This window comes from Cryptomeria japonica, chromosome 7 (genome assembly GCF_030272615.1).
Source record: "Cryptomeria japonica chromosome 7, Sugi_1.0, whole genome shotgun sequence".
NCBI lineage: Eukaryota > Viridiplantae > Streptophyta > Pinopsida > Cupressales > Cupressaceae > Cryptomeria > Cryptomeria japonica.
The window spans coordinates 411,465,788-411,486,712 of record NC_081411.1 but is presented as its reverse complement, the minus strand read 5'-3'; the positions used below and the strand labels follow the sequence as shown (position 1 = coordinate 411,486,712).

The 20,925-nt window shown below is 38.4% G+C and overlaps 1 protein-coding gene across 1 annotated transcript in view; it reads left to right on the top strand.

Annotated features, from left to right (window-relative positions):
- LOC131033396 (uncharacterized) overlaps positions 1-6,192 on the top strand; it is a 44,178-nt gene extending 37,986 nt beyond the window's left edge. Inside the window, exons 3-4 of the mRNA XM_057964625.2 lie at positions 5,416-5,472; positions 5,643-6,192. Of these exons, the coding sequence (XP_057820608.2) occupies positions 5,416-5,472; positions 5,643-5,867 (282 nt within the window). The 3' untranslated portion in view covers positions 5,868-6,192. The remainder of the gene's footprint in view (positions 1-5,415; positions 5,473-5,642) is intronic.
- Positions 6,193-20,925: the final 14,733 nt, after the last annotated feature.

The window sequence follows — 20,925 nt, the reverse complement described above, 5'->3', positions numbered from 1 at the left end:
ATTCTCTTGAAAATACTTGTTCCCGAGATGAAACTCCCCCCAACTGGTATTGGTGGTTTCATATAGGAGCCACAACTGTGCCTGCAAGTGAAGTTATTAATCTTCTTGTTGATAATGGGTACATTTGGTGTGTTTTGATTAGTTGATTTGCAGATTGTGTTTGATGTTGTTTGGGTGAGTTTCCCTTTTAGCGAAGTTTTGAAGTGATGGAGTTTTTGGGCTAGCTTTACTATCCCCTATGTTGGTCATACTTCATGGGCCATACCTACGACAGTTAATGATTTTGTTTGAAGTATTGCTGCAAATTATCATTGTTCCCTGGCTGTACAAGCCTTTTCTTTCCACCTAAGCTGTAGGAAATGAAGTTTTAGTATGGTGTCAACCATTGTGTGGGCTGGCTACTAGTTGAAGGGGGCATGTGAAGTGAGGAAGGGGTTCACTCCCTTTAAGGGGCTACACCATATTGGTAGGCTGTACATGAAATAAGCTTTTGAGTGCTTTTACATATGGACATTGATTTCCTTATATTTCATGTATATAGTTTTAGGATGTTTGAGATGGGTTTCGGATCTTTAAGAGTTTCAATGCAAATTCTAGTTTTGGAGAATCTTGTAATTTTCAGTCTTAATCAAATTTCAGTAATCAGCAATTTTTTCAATGTGCTCTCTTTGTGTGATTAGTTTTGTTATGACAGTTAGACAGCAGCAACAGAGTGCAATCAGACCTGCAATCTGCCTTGTTTCATCTTCCAGAGGTATATTTCATGTTGGGCATTTGAATACTTGTTTATATATGCAATTTGGTTCACTTTTGGGTCCTTGCAGCAGTCTTCATTTATGATCAGCACTTTTTATCAGCACATACAACAGTCAACCTTTCTATATTATGTTTGTAATGCATTTGATCTAACCTGCAATTATATTATGTAATTGCACACTCTACTGAATAAGTGAGAAGTGTATGTTCTCATTGTAATTGCACACTTCACTGGAAAGTGAGAAATGTATGTTCTTATTGTAATTGTACACTTTGCTGAACAGGTGTTGAAGCGTTTTCCTTTTAGTTCTTGCATAGCACACTCCATTGAAGAAGTGAAGTTTTGGCCGGCATTGTGGCCAAGTGTGTTTCTTTCAAATTGCTGCATTCTAGATGGTGTGGTCCTATACACCATATGCTCTCACCTTATTCATCTTGGGAACTGGGTGATCAGAAAGTGATAAGGACATTGCATTGCAGTATATTTCAGTTAAAATTTCAAACAAAGTATAGGGTGGTTATTGTAGGAGGAGATGGACAGCCTGATGGAGGAGAAAAGATGAATTCATGGAAGACATCATTGCGGATAAATGGGAGCAACTCAACTCTGAATGTTAGACATTTGATTTTGAGGCAAAAGAAAGCAAACAGTCAATCAAAGAAGTGGAGAATTTCCCCAAAAAGTACGAGGGGAAGTGATAATATCCATGACAAATTTCAAAAGGAAACTAGAAGATAGTTTTCTTAGGCTTTCAGTCCCAACTAGAATAATTTCTTCGTTTGAAACCTTACTTATGTTCAAGCCAGAGAGGAACAGGGTAGGTAACTGCAAAGCTTATTTGTTATCTGAGACAACGTTTTTTCTCTTTCAATGCTTGTCATAAGAATTATCTCCACGACCTAATGCTAAGATAAAGACAGGAAAATTTATATGCACATTAAAAGCATGTGCATGCATGGGAAAAAGGAAGATAAAACTCAATACATAGAAAATGTAAAGTAAAACTTGCATGCATGACATGCCAAAAAGCAAATATCATGCTAGCATAAATAGAAATACATGCAGGGGTGGGTAATGCATCCATAGGAAAACATCAAGGACAAAGAAGTAATTTTTGGTTTCACGACATGTATAGGCCTGTATCCATTTTTTGATATAAAATTCATTTACCTTAAGAAGCAAAATATATAGGCAGCATCAGAGGCAAGCAAACTCACCACACATGAAGTGAAAGCTAACTCCATCCAATAAGAGCTTATCCCGTTTAGCATTAAAGCTTGTTGATGATTTATAGCTATGGTCGGAATCATCTTACAAACCTAGCTAATCCAAATGTCTAATTGGCCTATTGGCCTTAGACATTTGGTGATTCGACTTACTTGCTTCAGTTAACCATGATTTGTATTTTAACTTACTATCGGAGATTAGCTGTGGTTACCATTTACCATGCTATGTCTACCATTGACGCATGTATCCGATTATCTGTTTGCATTACACATCGATGATCGGTTAATGTCACATCTGTTATTACAATGATTATCGATCTGTTATTAATTGATTAGTTATCATATTAACTAAATCGATTATATTATAATTGAATCGGTTTGAAAGTAAACCTGATTACAATTATCGGCTTGTGTCCTTTTGCCTTCACGTCTCGTGGTGTAGAGACACGGCCCTTAAGGAAGTCCGTAGATATATATGAGGTTGATATTATCAAGTATGCATTCGTTATTATTAAGAGTACAATTGACATCATTGTGGCATAAGTGAGTGATCTGCAATACACCAAGTTTGTGATATTGTGCAGAATATTGTGTGATCTACAGTTACATAAATAATATAATTCAAACTGTGAATAGCTCAATATATATAGTGTAATCAGGTTTAAAGGAAATCCCGATTCATATATACTACTGTGCATAATTTAATATTACATTGCATTCTGAAAATTTATCAAGACATTTGTAATCTATATTATATTCTGTAATATAGTATTAGATTAAACCTAAGTGACTTTAAATTAGAAAAGTATCATATATATAAATCTGATCCAACTTTAACATGGTATCAGAGCCAGGTTTCCTTCTATAAAGCCTAACCGCCTGAAGGAAGATCCGATTAAGATCAGATTGATATCTCCTTGAAAGTTTGTATTTTAAAATGACGAATGGAATCAGATTCGAAGACAAGACTACGAATGAAGAATGATGTTGGTACTAAGGAAGAATGAGTTAAAAACAATAATAGAGAATCCTTCTAAACCTGATGGAACAGACGAACAGAGTCAGTGGGAAAAGAACAATATTAAAGCAATGGAGTTATTAGTAGATGGAGTAAAGAGTCATCTACTACCTATCATTACAAGGTTAGATTCTGCATATGACATGTTCAAAGCCTTGAAAAACATGTTTGAGATTAACAACACGAGCAGAATCCTCACACTTAAAAATCAACTTTCTAATATTAAAATGAGTAAAGAAGAGACTATCACTTCATATTTTATGAGGATAACAAAATTAAGGAACCAGCTCTCATCAATTGGTCACATTTATGATAATACGGAGCTAACTATGATAACTCTAAATGGGCTGCCTATCTCATGGAAAAACTTTAGACAAGGAGTTAGTGCTCGATCCAAAGTTCCCAAATTTGATAGACTAAAAGCTGACTGCATTCAAGAAGAGTGTAACCTAATATCAAGAGGAATCATGAAACCCGTTGATGAAGATGTTCAAGTTCTAGTCTCTAGTTTGAAAAGGAAAAAGGATAAAAAGACATATGGTAATCGATCATTCAAGAAGCCTAGAGACTCCTCTAAAGTACAATGTTTCATATGTGACGAATATGGCCACATTGCAAGAACTTGTCCTCTCAAACTTAAACTACAAGCGTCCCTTGCTGAAGTCAGAAATTCAGATGTATGTTCAGAAAAATATGTTCTCTAGAAGAAACTCAAGATACCTTGTGATTGAGAGGGAGCTTACTAAAAAAGATTGAGCACTTCTGAGGTAAAATTGTAAATATTGATTATTATTATTAATACTAATAATTATTTTATGGGCCCTGTGTAAATCATAAGGAAGTGACGACTTCCAAATGATTTCCACTTGTATTTTTTGAGGTTATTGGAAGGTGACGATCTTACAATAACTCAAGATTGTGGATAGAATCGCCGATTGAGGCAATCCACACAAGAGCTTGTGGATAGAATCGCCAACAAAGGCAATCCACACAAGAGCTCATGGATAGAATCTCCGAGTGAGGCAATCCACGTAAGAGCTCATGGATAGAATTGCTGACTGAGGCAATCCACATGAGAGCTCATGGATAGAATTGCCGACTGAGGCAATCCACACAAGAGCTTGTGGATAGAATCGCCGACTGAGGCAATCCACTCAAGAGTTTGTGAATAGAATCGCCGACAGAGGCAATTCACATCTTGAAACTATGGTCCCAAGATAAGCATCATACGATTTATGAATGTTGCTCCCAATATCTTTTATCCTCCCTAGCTAAGAGGGAGTGTTGATGATTTATAGCTACGGTCGGAATCATCTGACAAACCTAGCTAATCCAAATGTCTAATTGGCTTATTGGTCTTAGACATTTGGTGATTCGACTTACTTGCTTCAGTTAACCATGATTTGTATTTTAACTTACTATCGGAGATTAGCTGTGGTTACCATTTACCATGCTATGTCTACCATTGACGCATGTATCCGATTATCTGTTTGCATTACACATCGATGATCGGTTAATGTCACATCTGTTATTACAATGATTATCGATCTGTTATTAATTGATTAGTTATCATATTAACTAAATCGATTATATTATAATTGAATCGGTTTGAAAGTAAACCTGATTACAATTATCGGCTTGTGTCCTTTTGCCTTCACGTCTCGTGGTGTAGAGACACGGCCCTTAAGGAAGTCCATGGATATATATGAGGTTGATATTATAAAGTATGCATTCGTTATTATTAAGAGTACAATCGACATCATTGTGGCATAAGTGAGTGATCTGCAATACACCAAGTTTGTGATATTGTGCAGAATATTGTGTGATCTACAGTTACATAAATAATATAATTCAAACTGTGAATAGCTCAATATTTAGTGTAATCAGGTTTAAAGGAAATCCCGATTCATATATACTACTGTGCATAATTCAATATTACATTGCATTCTGAAAATTTATCAAGACATTTGTAATCTATATTATATTCTGTAATATAGTATTAGATTAAACCTAAGTGACTATAAATTAGAAAAGTATCATATATATAAATCTGATCCAACTTTAACAAAGCTTGACTTAAAAAGCAATTTGGCTTAAACACAGTGATCTTAGATTTGAGTCTTGGCCATTAGTATTTGTGACTGATGGCCTCAGCTGTAGATGACAAGTGTCATTGACTAACTAATATTTAAGAGTGATCAAGAAACATATACTTGTGTTTTAAGTCGTCATTATTATCTACTCTTATGAAGTAAAAATTTTAAATTCATGAAATTGGTGCAATGATACATATTATAAGCTTGATGTTTTTTTTTCCCTTATGTTCATCACAATGTTTTAGATCATATTGCATGCTGCTTAGAAATTTTCGTTTCCTATTGTCCCACCTAGTGCTAAATGTTGTAATATTACAGGTGGCATGTGTTCTGATGTTTCACTTGCAGCATGATGACTTCCCTGTAGACACCCATGTGAGTATGCTTGTTGAGCAAGCTAGGCATTCTTTTTATTCTTGTTGAGCAACTAAGCTAGGCATTCTTTTTTCACTAGCATAAGTGGCTAGCTGAATTGTTAACAATTGCTTTTATATTACTATATATGACATATTTTTTCAACAATTATGCTGTTCTCATAATCACAGGTATTTAGGATTACGAAGTCTCTTGGCTGGGTGCCCAGGGAAGCAAATAGGGAGAAAGCATATCTGCATTTAAATCAGCGGATTCCAAATGATTTGAAATTTGATCTAAATTGCCTTCTTGTTACTCATGGGAAATGCTGTTCAAGTTGCTCTAAGAGAGGGCGGTTACAACATGCACCTGATGGTGCTTGTCCTTTATTAAGAATTGGGGTAACCAACAGCTAGCTCTTCTTCAGCCCAATGCACAACTTAGTATGCTTGTCAATGCATGCATAAACCAAAGAATTATCTATGAATTTTTATGTTTACTAGCAGTGCCATCCTTGACTTGCAGATGGTAGAGTTAGCTCAGAGAATGTTTCTGTTTCAGAACTAAAACTGAGCAGAAATTTTGTTGTGCACGTCATGTATAGTTTTTTTTTCCTAGGAAGATCATTTCCTTACAACTGGTACTCATTTTGTACCTTTCTTCTGTTATTAAAAGAGAAATTCAATGTTACCAATAAATAGTAGAGCGCCATTAAGTCAAAGGCAACCCAAATCTTTTCAATGGTGAATCTTCAGAAATGAAATAAGAGTAAAGGAATTATAAATTGATTTTTGAAGTGCTCACTCGTCACTTGTCTAAAGAAACTATTAGCAAGGAGCTGGTTGAAATTCAAGCTAATATGTAAATGCAAGGATAACCAAATCTTTTCAATGGTGAATCTTCAGAAATGAAATAAGAGTAAAAGAATTATAAATTGATTTTTGAAGTGCTCACTCGTCACTTGTCTAAAGAAACTATTAGCAAGGAGCTGGTTGAAATTCAAGCTAATATGTAAATGCAAGAATAAGAAGCTTGAAATAGGTAATAATGAGAACTGGTAACCGTACATGCTGGAAAATTATTTTCATTTTTTTCCCTATATTTCTGCTAGAAATAGAAATTGACGGTTTCACATGAAACAACTTTCAACAGTTTACATGGGCTGAATCACATTTTTTCAATGCTCCACTCAGTTTAGGGTACCTGGACATAAAGGAATAGGTAGACATGTTTCTGGGACAGATTTTTTTAAGGCTATTTTATGGGTGTAGAAATTCTATTGCAGTCACTGATTATTAATCTCCTATCTCATAAAAAATTATTTAACTGCTGAAAATAAATTTACAGCTGAATATCGAAAAATAACACAACTGCAACTTCACTAAAAATACGGAAAGAAATAAGCAACACAAGGACACAATATTTTTGGACAATCGTCCCTGGAAAAAACCCCTAAGGGAAAACCAGTTCTACAGATGGAAAATATATTAATCTTCAGCAATATAAGAATTACAAAAGAATTCCTTGCCTCTTACTGGCAGAACTCCGACAAACTCCTAATATCTCCTGCTGATATCCTCCACTGCTATATCAACGCTATCACTGCGCCTCTTGCTAACACTGCAAGACTATTTGCTATCACTGCAAATTCTTCTCAAGACTTCTTATTTTCCAAATGACCCATGACCCCTTTTTATACTACTCTATTGGAAAACCAACGGCCGAGATTAATTCAAACCAATGGCTGAGATTAAGACAACTCAATAACCAATTACTAATTTTGGCTATGAGGTGTCACCTAAAAAGAGCCACTATTAAATAACAATTGTTATTATCCTAACAACACTTGTTTGACAAAAACAACCATTTTCTAATTCTAGGTCAGGACGAACAGCTGTCCAAAACTACCCATAACTAATGCTGTTATTTCTGGGTAAGGACAAACAACTGTCCAAGCTACCCATAATTAACACTCCCTCTTAGCGAGGAAGCTGTTCTGCACGACACCCATCTTATCTCTGAAGAAGATGAATTTTGCCTTCCCCAATGCCTTTGTTAGAATGTCTGCTACCTGCTCCTCTGTAGGTATGTACTGTAGCTGAACAATCCCCCTCTGTACACAATCCCTGATGAAGTGATACCTGATGTCTATATGTTTCGATCTATCATGAAACACTGGATTCTCAGTCAACTTGATGCAACTCTGATTGTCGCAGTGTATCACCGTAGTCTCAACCTTCTGACCAAACAAGGCTACTAGCAACTTCCGAAGCCATATAGCTTCACACGTTGCCATGCTGGCTGCTATGTATTCTGTTTCTGATGAACTCAAGGCCACAGATTTTTGCTTCCTGCTGAACCAAGAAACAACTCCTAATCCCAGGCTGAAACAACATCCTGAAGTACTCCTTTTGTCCGTTGTACTGCCTGCCCAATCTGCATCAGTATAGCCTATCAACTTGATACCTTCACCTCGAACATATCTGATCCTGTACTCAACTGTACCATGAAGATAACGCAACACATGCTTAGCCGCCGTCCAATGCACTCTCTTTGGCTCTACCATGAACTGACTAAGAGAGTTTACTGCAAAGGCTATATCTGGCCTGGTGTTGACCAAATACATGAGCGAACCAATCAGCTGCCTGTATAGAGTGGGATCAACATCCTTTTCCTTGGATGCATCTACCTTCCTCCAATTAGTGATCATGGGTGTAGACATGGCTTTGCAATCTTCCATCTCGAATCTCTTCAAGATTTCAATGCAATATTTCCCTTGACCAAGGAAAATCTCTCCATCAGTCTGCCACACCTCCATGCCTAGAAAGTAGTGCATAAGTCCCAAATTCTTCATCTCAAACTCTTCTGCAAGGTCCCTCTTGCAATCCTCTATGAGTCCTAGCGCACCAGTAAGAAACAAGTCATCCACATATAGAACAAGAATGAGAACCTCACCCCCAACCACCAAGTAGTAGAGGTTCGCATGAGCCTCACTCTTCACAAAGCCCATTTCCTGCAAGTATGTATCAATGCGCTCATACCATGCTCTGGGAGCCTGCTTGAGTCCGTATAAGGCTTTCTTTAATCTGCACACGTGGGTCTCTTTGCTGTGTGCTACAAAGCCTTCTGGTTGTTCTATGTATACCTCCTCCTTCAATTCTCCATTAAGGAATGCTGTCTTGACATCCATTTGATGGATCTGCCATCCCATCTGTGCTGCAAATGAGATTACAGCTCGTATAGAAGTATACCTGGCCATAGGAGCAAATGTCTCCTCATAGTCTATTCCCTCCTTCTGAGAGAACCCCTTGGCCACAAACCTTGCCTTATATTTCTCGATGCTACCATCTGCACCATGCTTTATCTTGAAGATCCAGCGCGATCCAACTACTGCTCTATCAGTTGGTCTAGGCACTACCTCCCATACATCATTTTGCATTATTGAGTTATATTCCTCAACCATAGCATCTCGCCATACCTGATGCTTTGCAGCTTCCTGATAGCTGGAAGGTTCACTATCTACCAACTGGCTGACTAATGCCACATAGTCATTGAACTTGGCTGGTTGTCTCCTCTGTCTTGTACTCTTCCTAGGAGCTCCCACAGACTCCTGAGTATCCCTTTGTATGTCTTGAACCTCATGGTTCCTACTGCCAACTGTAGAGGATGAAATATCAACCTCTATATCATCTAGATGCATATCCTGCTGCACCAGTTGCTCCATACTCTGTGAATCTTCACTACCTGAGTCTATGCTTGTACTAGTAACTGTACTTGAGCTTTGTTGTCCTTGACTTGGACTTGGAGCTTTTGTTGGCTGCTCACTCTGATCATCTGCTGGCAAATCTCTGGATCTTCTAAACGCCTTGTCCTCCATGAACTTGACATCCCGTCTGACAATAATTCTTCTGGTCCCTGGAATGAACATCCTATATGCCTTTGAAGTTTCACTATACCCAACAAGGTACCCCTTCTCTGCAGTCTGATCTAACTTGGTACGTGTGTCTCCAGGAATAAGGCAATATGCCAAACTCCCAAATATCCTGAAGTGACCAACATCTGGCTTCTTCCCCGTGAAAGCCTCCTCTGGTGTCATTTTCCCTAGTACCTTGTGTGGAACCCTATTCTGAATGTAGACTGCTGTACTACACGCTTCTGCCCATAAGTAGCGGGGCATGTCCTGGTCATGTAGCATAGCCCTTGCTGCCTCTGAAATAGAACGGTTCTTCCTCTCAGCAACTCCATTCTGCTGTGGATTGTAAGGAATAGTCCACTCTCTCTTGATTCCTTCTCTGGTACAGAAATCCTGGAAGTCATTTCCTTTGTACTCGCCTCCATTGTCTGACCGAAGAACCTTTATCTTCCTTCCTGTTGAGTTCTCCACAAGAGCCTTGAACTCTTGGAAGCGACTGAAAACCTCATCCTTGGTCTTCAAGAAGTATATCCAGGTCTTCCTGGAGAAATCATCAATAAAGGTAACATAATACTCATATCCTCTGAGAGACTTTGTCGACATTGGTCCACATACATCTGAATGTACTAGATCAAGAACACCCGTAGATCTGGTGTCACTCCTTGGAAAAGATGCTTTCGCAAACTTTCCCAACACACATCCTTTACATACATCATCATGCTCTGTGCTCACCTTTGGAACACCTGTCACCGTCTCACGAAGCAATCTAAGTGCTCCATGATGAATATGGCCCATCTTCCTATGCCATAGCTCTCCAAGATCTCTAGGGTTACTGCTGCTCATGAGTCCCTTAGGAGTATCAAACTGCAACCTATAAAGGCGACCACTCCTATCTCCAATAGATACGGGTGATTTCCAATCTTTATGCTTAATCAAAACATGCATCCCTCTAAAGAGAACATTATACCCTTTATCCTGAAGGACAGATACAGAAACCAAATTCATACCTAAGCCTGGCACATGCAACACATCATGAAGAGGAATTACCTTTCCATTCTCCCTCTGAAGTTGAACAGTCCCTTTCCCAACTGAGTTGAGCTTGGACAAGTTCCCCATAGAGATCTGGATTCTGGTGTTCTCCTCCTTGTAGCGAGAGAAGTACTCTCGAACTCCTGTCATATGAAATGACGCCCCACTGTCTATATACCAGACACTCTGTGAGGTTGAGCTAATCATACAGGCTATGAATGCAAACTCATCCTCCAATCTACTAGAGAGCTCCTCTGCACTTGCTGAAACTGCCACTTGGTTCTTTCCCTTCTTATCTTTCTTCCTTTGTGGGCAATCGCTGACATAGTGGCCAAACTCGTGACAACCAAAGCACTTGACCTTAGATAGGTCCTTCTTCTTCTTTTCAATTTGTGAATTTGCTCCTTTGCTAGATCCCTTCTTTGTTTTCCCCTTTCCCGCTAGGGCAACATTTTCTTGTTCTACCTCACTTTTCTGACTCTTATTGTTGGCTCCATTGACAAGGCTTAGTCTAAGCTCCTCTTGAGTGAAATCACTCCAAAGTCGATCCCAACTAGGTAAGGTGTCTCGTCCATTAATAACTTGAACAAAGACATCCCATTGCTTAGTAAACCCATTTAGGGCTATTCTTACTAGCTCGTCTTCATTTGGCTTATCTCCAACAGCTGCTAACTCGTCCTTGACAAGTCTAAGCCTGGTGAGGTAACTTGTAACATCTTCTCCCTTGTTCATCCGGGTATTCCTCAATTTTTCTCTGAGAATCAGCTTCCGGTTAGTGGTAGCATTCTGGTACAGATTCATAATGGCATCCCACATCTTCTTCGCTGTATCTAACTCTGCGATATGTGGAACAACATGATCCTTGACACCATCAAGGATTATCCTCCTCGCCTTGGCATCATCCTTCTTGTATGCTGCAAGTTGTACTGGATCTATAGGTACAACTACAGTACTGGTAACATATTCCTTGATACCATTCTCTTCCAGCAATAAAGAAATTCTGGCTTTCCAGACACCAAAATTTGAGGCACCATCCAATCTGTCCTGATCTCTCAAACCTGCTGAGACCATCTCAAAGAAATAAAGGAAAACAATAACTCGAAAGAGGTCAAACTCAAATTTCTTTCCTTTGCTTAGGGTAAACCTTTTCTACCCTCAACAAAGCTCTGATACCATGTAGAAATTCTATTGCAGTCACTGATTATTAATCTCCTATCTCATAAAAAATTATTTAACTGCTGAAAATAAATTTACAGCTGAATATCGAAAAATAACACAACTACAACTTCACTAAAAATACGGAAAGAAATAAGCAACACAAGGACACAATATTTTTGGACAATCGTCCCTGGAGAAAACCCCTAAGGGAAAACCAGTTCTACAGATGGAAAATATATTAATCTTCAGCAATATAAGAATTACAAAAGAATTCCTTGCCTCTTACTGGCAGAACTCCGACAAACTCCTAATATCTCCTGCTGATATCCTCCACTGCTATATCAACGCTATCACTGCGCCTCTTGCTAACACTGCAAGACTATTTGCTATCACTGCAAATTCTTCTCAAGACTTCTTATTTTCCAAATGACCCATGACCCCTTTTTATACTACTCTATTGGAAAACCAACGGCCGAGATTAATTCAAACCAACGGCTGAGATTAAGACAACTCAATAACCAATTACTAATTTTGGCTATGAGGTGTCACCTAAAAAGAGCCACTATTAAATAACAATTGTTATTATCCTAACAACACTTGTTTGACAAAAACAACCATTTTCTAATTCTAGGTCAGGACGAACAGCTATCCAAAACTACCCATAACTAATGCTGTTATTTCTGGGTAAGGACAAACAGCTATCCAAGCTACCCATAATTAACAATGGGACGACAGGGTATGATAAATGGCAAGGTTATATAAACGTAGTTTTTTTTTTCTTTTTTAAATTTAGAAAAATTTCAAATATTCATATACTAACGTTTGTAAGTCATTCATCAAAAGGACATTCTCTATGAGACAAGGACGGCTCTGCAACTTGCGTGGAAGATTTCTCAAACGTGGCCCTCGGTGAAGGGGTCGACCCTTATGGGTGGAGGAGGTAGTAAGGCCTCCTCCACATGGGTAAGCCTTTTCTTTCCCTGCCCTTTATTTTCCATTCTGCATTTTTTGTCCACGTTGGTTGTGTGAGGTTTTCGTCCAGGGTTGCGTGTGAACATTAATGCACCCCCATGGGAGACTTCTCTGGTGGTCGAGCATTTAATGCCGAGCCCCCAAATTTGTCGATGAATATGCTTGAGGACGGTCACAAGAAATCCTTCAAAAATGCCCTAATTGACTCGACCTTCTCGGTTCCTGAAGAAGCCAAATTCAACCTGGTGAGTCTATCCGAATCTGAGTGATGGAGATAGAGGAGGAATAGTTTAGTGCCCTAATTTTCCTCAGCCCACTTTATCTATCTCTCCTAATGATGTTATGGCAAAAGCTATTGAAATGGAAAAATCTAGGTTAAGACACATTGCTATTTTTTTAGCGGTCGTGGACGTTACTAAATGCCTGACCAAAAAGTTTTTGGATGATTGGATTAAAAACGTTTGGATTAAGAAATTAGGTTACCATATTTCTTTCTGTTGTATGATTCAGAAGGGATTATTTGTTATTTTTTTAGAGACTCCAAATCTCAGGGGTCGGTAGTTCAAAAACAGTTTTGGGTGGTAGGTAAATGCACCTTCAGAGCCCTAAGTTGGACTCCTGATGCGGTGAATGATGAAATTCTTGCGCTCTCCTGCCCTAGATGGATTGCCATTAAACACCTTCCGCTCATGTTGTGGAATTTCATTCCGCAAGTATTGGAACCCATTGGTCGGGTTATGCAGGTGGATAATACTCCCAATCTTGTGCCTCATCTTGATGCTCGGGTTTTAGTTTCAGTCAACCCGGGCCGTGAATTTCCCAAATTCATTGATATTAAGCTAGATAATGATTCTATCTCATGTCTCATAGAAACCCTTGGAGGGGTCAATGTGTGTTTTTTGTGTAGACATGAAGGGCATATTAGAAGGAATTGCCCTATCCTTACTTCACAGAGGAAGTCTAATGATAATCATAATTCCGGGATACCCCTCTCAGAGAAACATACTCCTCTCGAGATTAATCAAGCTGATCATTCTTCCTTATAGGAGAGATTGGATTCTCTCAAGTCGGCAGTTAAAAGGGCAACCCAAAGCTCTACCAAAGATTTGCCTAAGCTTGATCAAAATGTGGTTTTCGGGGCATTTACTGTAGAAGCCCCTCCACATTCGGCTATTTCTGAGGCCATTACTCAAATAGGGGATTCCAAGGAAAATCCGAAGCAATTTGTCGTCCCCAAGTCTTGGAAAGTTAGAAAGAAAAATGCCCAGCAATTGGTTTTAGATAGAATTAAAGATGATAATAAGAATAACCGGTAACAAATCTCAAATTAATCCCTCTAGCAAGAACTCTTGCTCGATGCCTATGGAGGATGACTCCAATGATACCCCGCCTAAGATGAGGTTTTCTGACCCCAGCTGGAATTCGCAGGTTAAATCCATTGTTAAGGGAATTGAGGATAGAGGTAGTTAGTAATGATGTGGAAGGGAGAAGAATCCTCTTCCTCGAAAATCCAGAGGCTTTTGAGGTTTCCAATAAATTTGACATACTCACAGATGCCCATACCGAGAGCTATGATCCTAGCAAAAACCCCAAGGATTTGGGTTCTCGAGGGATTGATTCTCCCTCCCTAAACCTTCCGGTTGTTCCTGGCCCTAGCCTTGATTCCTCTTTGTCTAGCAAGTTGGTTGATAAGGATAGTGTATTCTTTGATATTGTCATTGCTTACCCTGCAACTAGTACTCCCAACCCTAAGGTTCCTCTCAAGCTTACCAGTCTCGGAGAGGATGATAGAATTATTGGTGAAGGTTCCCAGGACGGTGCCAGTGATGAGTCTGAGATGGAGATAGAGCTAAACTCCAACAACTCGGTCACTAGCGGGGAGCTTGAACACAAAATTGAGTACTCAAAAGAAGGTGACCTTGGTAGAGGGGATCCAAACTTGGTTAATATTAAGGAGAAGCTTGCTCGACCTAGAAGAAAGAGAGGGAGGCCTAGAGGCTCAAAAAGCAAGATATCTCCCCTCCCTAAGAAGGTTGTTGCTAGGGCAGACTTTCCCAAGTGTTTTATTAGTTTTAGGACTGCTAAGAATAGTGAATAAGTTCTCTGTTAAAATGATGAAATGCATATGCTGGAATATCAGGGGCCTTGAATCCCCCAACAGAAAGCACATTGTTAAGAGGTTACTCAATCAACATAGGAATGAAGATTTTGTTATGCTACAAGAACTCAAAGCTGTCAACTTTTCTCTAGAAGTTAACTTAAAGTTTATTTGGAAAGATGCATTTCAAGTCACCACCAAACCTGAGAGAGGTAGAGGTGGTATGCCATTACTTATTAATGAGTGGAAGAAAGCAATCAAGGAATCTGGATGTTCTCCGTGCAACAAAATTGCTTGGGCTACACTCAACATTTGCAACACTAAGATTGGAGTTTGTTCGGTCTATGTTGCTAATAACTACAAAGAGAGATCAGAAATGTGGCAATGGATTAGTTCCCTTCTAGACATTCCTTGGATTGTGGGTGGAGATTTCAATATGATAGAGCACCCTGAGGATAAGGTGAGAGGTGTTAACATGGAGTGGAAAGTGGGGGAAAGGCTGCATTGGGAAAGAATGAAGAATAGTAAGAAGCTATATGACCCACTTGAAGGACTAAAAAAGGAATACAAAGGGATATGGTTCACTTGGTGCAATTATCAGAAAGGCAATAGAAGAGTTTATTGCAGACTTGATAGGTTTTATGTGAATAAGGACTCCTTTTCATTTGATCAGAGTGACAAGGGTGTCGTGGTCCACGTATACCCTTGCTCTCTTTTAGACCACCCCCCGATTGTGTCACAGATCTATTTAGCTGATAAGGGACCTGCTAGAGTTGTCAAGAAAGATAAGTTTCTTCTGAACTCTAGATTTCTAGAGGACCAAGATGTTTTGACTACCATTTACATGATCAAACAGTTAAACAAATGGAACAATGCCACTATGTCTAATATCTATCGGTGGAATAAGAACATTACCAGTTGGCAACGCTTGCTCTACACGATTGGGAGGAAGAAGGCTAAGGATAGCAGGTGCATGAAAATGTTACTGACGGATAAGTTTCATAAGGCTAAATACCTGGCCCAAAGGGAACCACAAAATGTCTCATGTTCTCAAATTATGGCTCAAGCTAAGGATCGTCTGAGGAAGCTTCAACAAATCAAAATTGTAGGAGCCAGAACCAGGGCAAGACTGAATTGGTTACATCAAGAGACAAAGGCTCAAAAATCTTTTTCAACATGTTAAAGCAAAGGGAGGGTAAGGAAATGATCGATAGGTTGTGGGTTGATGGAAGAGAGATCATTGAAGATGAAGGGAATTAAGAATGAGTTCCTCCTATTTTATCAAGGTCTTTTTGCCTCTGAAGACAACCCATCATTAGTCTTTGCTAAGGATTTCTGTAAGAGTTTGATTCCTAAACTTATTATTGAGGAAGATGCTCTAGCCCTTAAGAGGCCAATCTCAGTTAGGGAAGTTAAAACTGCCATTGGTAACTTAAATAATGGTAAGGCACCGGGACCTAATGGTCTCCCTATTGAATTCTACAAGGCCAACTTAGATTGGATTAGTGATGATTTGCTAGCAATATGCATTGAGGCCATCAAGGTGGGGCCCCTTGGGCTAGACATTAATAGAGGCACTATCATGCTCCTTCCCAAAGATGGGGGTACATCCCTAATCAGGAATTGGAGGCCTATTACCCTTCTAAATGTCTCATACAAAATCCTAGCCAAGGTATTGGCCAATAGACTTATGGACATTCTTCCAAGATTTATATGTCCCACGCAAACTAGATTCATCAAAGGGAGATACATCCTAGAGAATCTTATAACCAGTTGGGAGGCTATGGAATGGGCTAAAAACACCAACCAGAATGTGGCTATGTTCCTTTTGAATTTTGAAAAGGCCTACGATCGGGTGGAATGGGGCTTTATTGTTATGATGCTAGAAGCTTTCAGATTCCCTGAGGAGTTTTGTAACCTTGTTCGAGTTCTGTTGAAGGATGCCTCTGCCCAACTGGATATTTATGGTTCCATTACTAAAGAATTAAAGTTAGGTAGATCCATCAGACAAGGGTGCCCTTTGGCGCCTGCCTTATTTGTCATTGCCTCAGATGCAATTTCATACATATTAAGGGACAATGGTCACTCACCAAAGGTCAAAGGCATAAATCTCCCAAATAAGACTGACTTGTTAAACATCCAATTTGCAGATGATACGACCTTATTTCTGGACTTAAATGAAAGGAACATGGAGTCTCTTATCTCCAACCTCCAAGTTTTTGATAATTCTTTTGGAGCAAGAATATCCCAATCCAAATCTGTTCTACTAGGCTGGTCGGATAATTCCCCTGTCTGGCTTAGCAAATTTGGTTATCAGTGGGGAGGGCCATATAAGCAGGTCAGGTATCTGGGCATACCCTTCTTTGTCTCTCCCTGTTTAAAAGACATGTGGCTTTGGGTCAAAAGTAAGATTGATAAGAAATTAAATAAGTGGAATAGACACTACTTGTCTCTTGTTGGAAGATTCCAAGTTTGTCAGAAAATCTTATCCTCATACAACATCTACTATGCTTCAATTTGGTTGTTCTGTAGTTATCAAGTGAACAATATTTAAAAATTCATCCAGCAATTCTTGTGGTCAAATGACAAAGGTAATAAGAAGAGACACTTTGTCAAATGGGATTGGTGTTGTAAGGAAAAAAAGAATGGAGGGTTGGGCTTGAAAGACCTTAAGTTGCAAGGTATTGCCCTAGTTGCAAAGTGGATTTTGCATGCGCTTGAAGGAGAAGAACCTTGGAAGGTGGTTGTCAGAAATAACATAAGGCTAGCGGTTCCCAAACAAGCCAAGGCCTGGAAGTCTCTCCCCTTTTGTGACCTTGTTACTGGGAATTTCCCTGTCTCTACCACATGTTCCATTGTGTTTAAGGCTATTTGGAAGAATTGGGAGGCTATTAGGGCTTGGATTTCTAATTGTAGGGTCAACAACAATGATTGTATATGTGGGGAAAGGTCAATATGGTGGAATCTCCTCCACAAAGACAAACACCTTGCTGTTGTTCAAGGTTGCTCGACGAAGAGTTGGGCTAAGAAAGGTATTTGTTGTTTTAAAGATTTTTTTTTAAATGATCATCTTATCTCTTGGAATGCATTATCTCTAAAATATGACCTTCCAACCTCTAATTGGAAAACCTACTATATCCTTAGAGAGGCCTGAAACACCTTGCAACTTCCTAAAAGATGCTTGGTGAATGAGAATAGATTTCTTTCATATACTTGGATGGATGGCACTATTCCTATGGTGGTTAAAGTTAAAACTGTTTACAATTCTCTTACTTTCAATAATGAGATAATTGCTTATGTTAATGATGTGTGGCAGGCTGATATGAAAGACTCTCAATGGCATAATATCTTGGATAGATTATGGAGAAGTAGTCTAGCTCCGAAAATAAAATGCTTTAAATGGTTATTTCTACTCAATAAATTGCCTCTTAAGAGTGATGAAAATGAAGTTGATATATGTACCGTTTGCAAAGTTGCTGAAATAGCTAATCACCTGTTCTTTGATTGCATTATTGTTAACGAGATATGGCTCTTGTTTGGTATTTCTATTCCTGATATTGTTGATGTATTGAATATTGTTACTGGATGTGTGCCTACTTGTAGTAAAGAAGGTAATCTGTTATGGCTTATTCTTTCCTGTGAGATCTTATGGTTTTTGTGGAAAATCAGAAATGAAGATAAATATCAGGGTAAAACTAGGGCACTTACTGAGTCATTTTGAAGACTCACACTCTATATCATTGATGCACAAGTTACATTGATAACGCTGTTGGCAAAGAAGAAATTTGAAAGATTTCTAGAAGATGGTCACACCAAAGTTTATACTTTTGAGATTTCTCACGGTTATACCTAGAGCCAAACAAACATGGAAAGAACCCCATTTGTTAATGCCTTAGCTGCATTTATGGAGGAGATCAATGAAGGCAGAAGAATTGAAAGAGAATACATGGCACAACTGGCTGCCCATGGTGCAGTCCCAACTAGGAGTGACAAGCGAGTGATGTGGATGGAAGGTCCTCTCGGATGGACAACCTAGGTTGACTACATACTCTCAGTTGTACCTCCTCATTTTTTATGTATATTAAATTTGCGTTATGTCACTATGCATATTCTGTAAAATGTTTATAGCGAGATACATATAGTTGATCTTGCCCTTTACGGGTCTAGGAAGGTTTATTTGTGGTTACATTTGGTTATCTCGAAGTGACTGGATATTTTGTATAGTTTTTACTCTATATTCAATATAAAAAGTCATTCATCAACTATATTATAGATCCTTAATACAAATATTATAGTATCGAAAGTTATTCATCAAATATATTATAGATCCTTAATACAAACATTACAGTATTGAAAGTTCAACTAAGTGAGTTGAACAAATTAATGAATATCAAAATTCATTTTTTTTCATAATTTATTTCCTATATGCATATGATATGTTAGGGGAGAGGACCCAGTAGTTGTGCACCCTAACTTCACACTTCTCAAAATCCTACATGGAAATTTTAAATCACTCCCAAATTTTTATAGCAACTTACTTGGCAAGTCCCTTGCTTATAATTAAAGTTTCAGGGCCACATCATCAAATATGATGCCACATCAACATGCTTTTTGCCAAGGTGTCCAAAACAACCCCCCAAAAAGTGAGACCAATAGGCGTACAAAAGAGGCCCCAATATTTGTGCAATTGCTGTGGCATCACATGATTGGTTGCTTTTTACAACAAATGGTATATTTCATTCAATTATTGGGTACTCATAATAGCAATAACAACTTTAAAGTCACAACTATTGGTGCAATGTTTTACAAAAATTGGACATTAAATCAACAAGTATGAGGGTATTAAATCAACAACTTCTATCACAAGGATTGGAACACGCTCAACTACCGGGTCCTTTTCCCTAATGCGCATGGGATATGAAGTTTGGCGATCTAGCAAGCTTTTTGTTTTTATTTAATTGATTTTGATCTTTTTAAGGGGATCCACCTTATCTTTCTCCCCATTTCTAATTCATTCAAAATCGTAGTGAAGACATATTTGGATTTTGTGACTAAAAATGATGTGGCAACTCTTTGGATCTATTTCAAATTTTTAGTGAAAGTTTTCAAGGCCGATAAATAATTGGTGAGACAAGTTAAGGTGACACAAGATAAGCTGCATAACTCATCATGTAAGTAGAGGTGTTTTATGAAGGGCTTAATTAGTCCAAACGAGGGTTGATAGTCAAAGGAAATAAGCTATTAGGGTTCCTAATTATAGGGAAGCAAAGGAGCATTCCCCAAAGATGACACATTCTCTTTCCCTCTACAATAAAGGTGATTGTCAATCACAAAATAAGGCAAAATTTCGTGAGTAACTACAACACACCATTATGCAAAAGATATTACAAGGGTTCTGTTGTGATCTTTTCACATATTGCCCCATTGCAAATGGGAACCCTTTTTCCCGTTTTCTGGTCTTGTTAGTTTAGGGTTTTGGTGTTCAAGTGACAATTTTGAGCTTCAAATGTTCGAGTCTTGTCTTTGGATATGGTTGCGTTTCCAAGTCTCCATGATGCAAATAATGATAAATCTTTAAGTTTTGAACTCAAATAGGACCAAAATGCTGAAAAGGATGTTTAAAATGTTAAAAATGATCCTAAGTGTCAGGTTGACTTAACATGTCAATTTATCTTTCTAAGTGTTGAGTTTCAATTTGCCCAAAAGTTTGAGCAAAAAATGATAAAAGTAATGCTAACTGGTGTGGGTTTTGTGTGAAAATGTTAAAAGTTCCTATAGGAGTTGTTTTTCCACTCGTAAGAGCGGGCTAAAAAATGCACAAAGTCACGATGGACTTCGATTTTCCACCCTTGACAACTTTGGAAAATTCACAAAGTCACGATGAAAATAGAATTTCCACTGCATGAATTGATGAAATTGGGTAAGCTTGGACTTGAAATATATGGAAATCAACAAAGTCTCAATGTAAAACGTTTTTCGACTTAGCAATTAAGTGAAAATCAGCAAAGTCCCATGGAGGACTTTTTCCACCTCATTATGAGCATCAAATTACCTATTTAATGTTAGGGACAAGTAAAGTCTTGATGGAGGTCAAATTTCCACTCCAGGACTTAGTTTACGAGCAAATGAAGGTGTATTGTAGACAAATCAAGATCATAATTACATGAGGATTTTAAGGACAAATTAATCCATATGAAGATCAATTCTCCACCATTTCATTTGGTGGACAAAACAAAGGGAAATGTGGCTTAATTTTTGCCCCTATATATATCGTTTTTCCTCACCTTGCTGGTTCAACATTTTA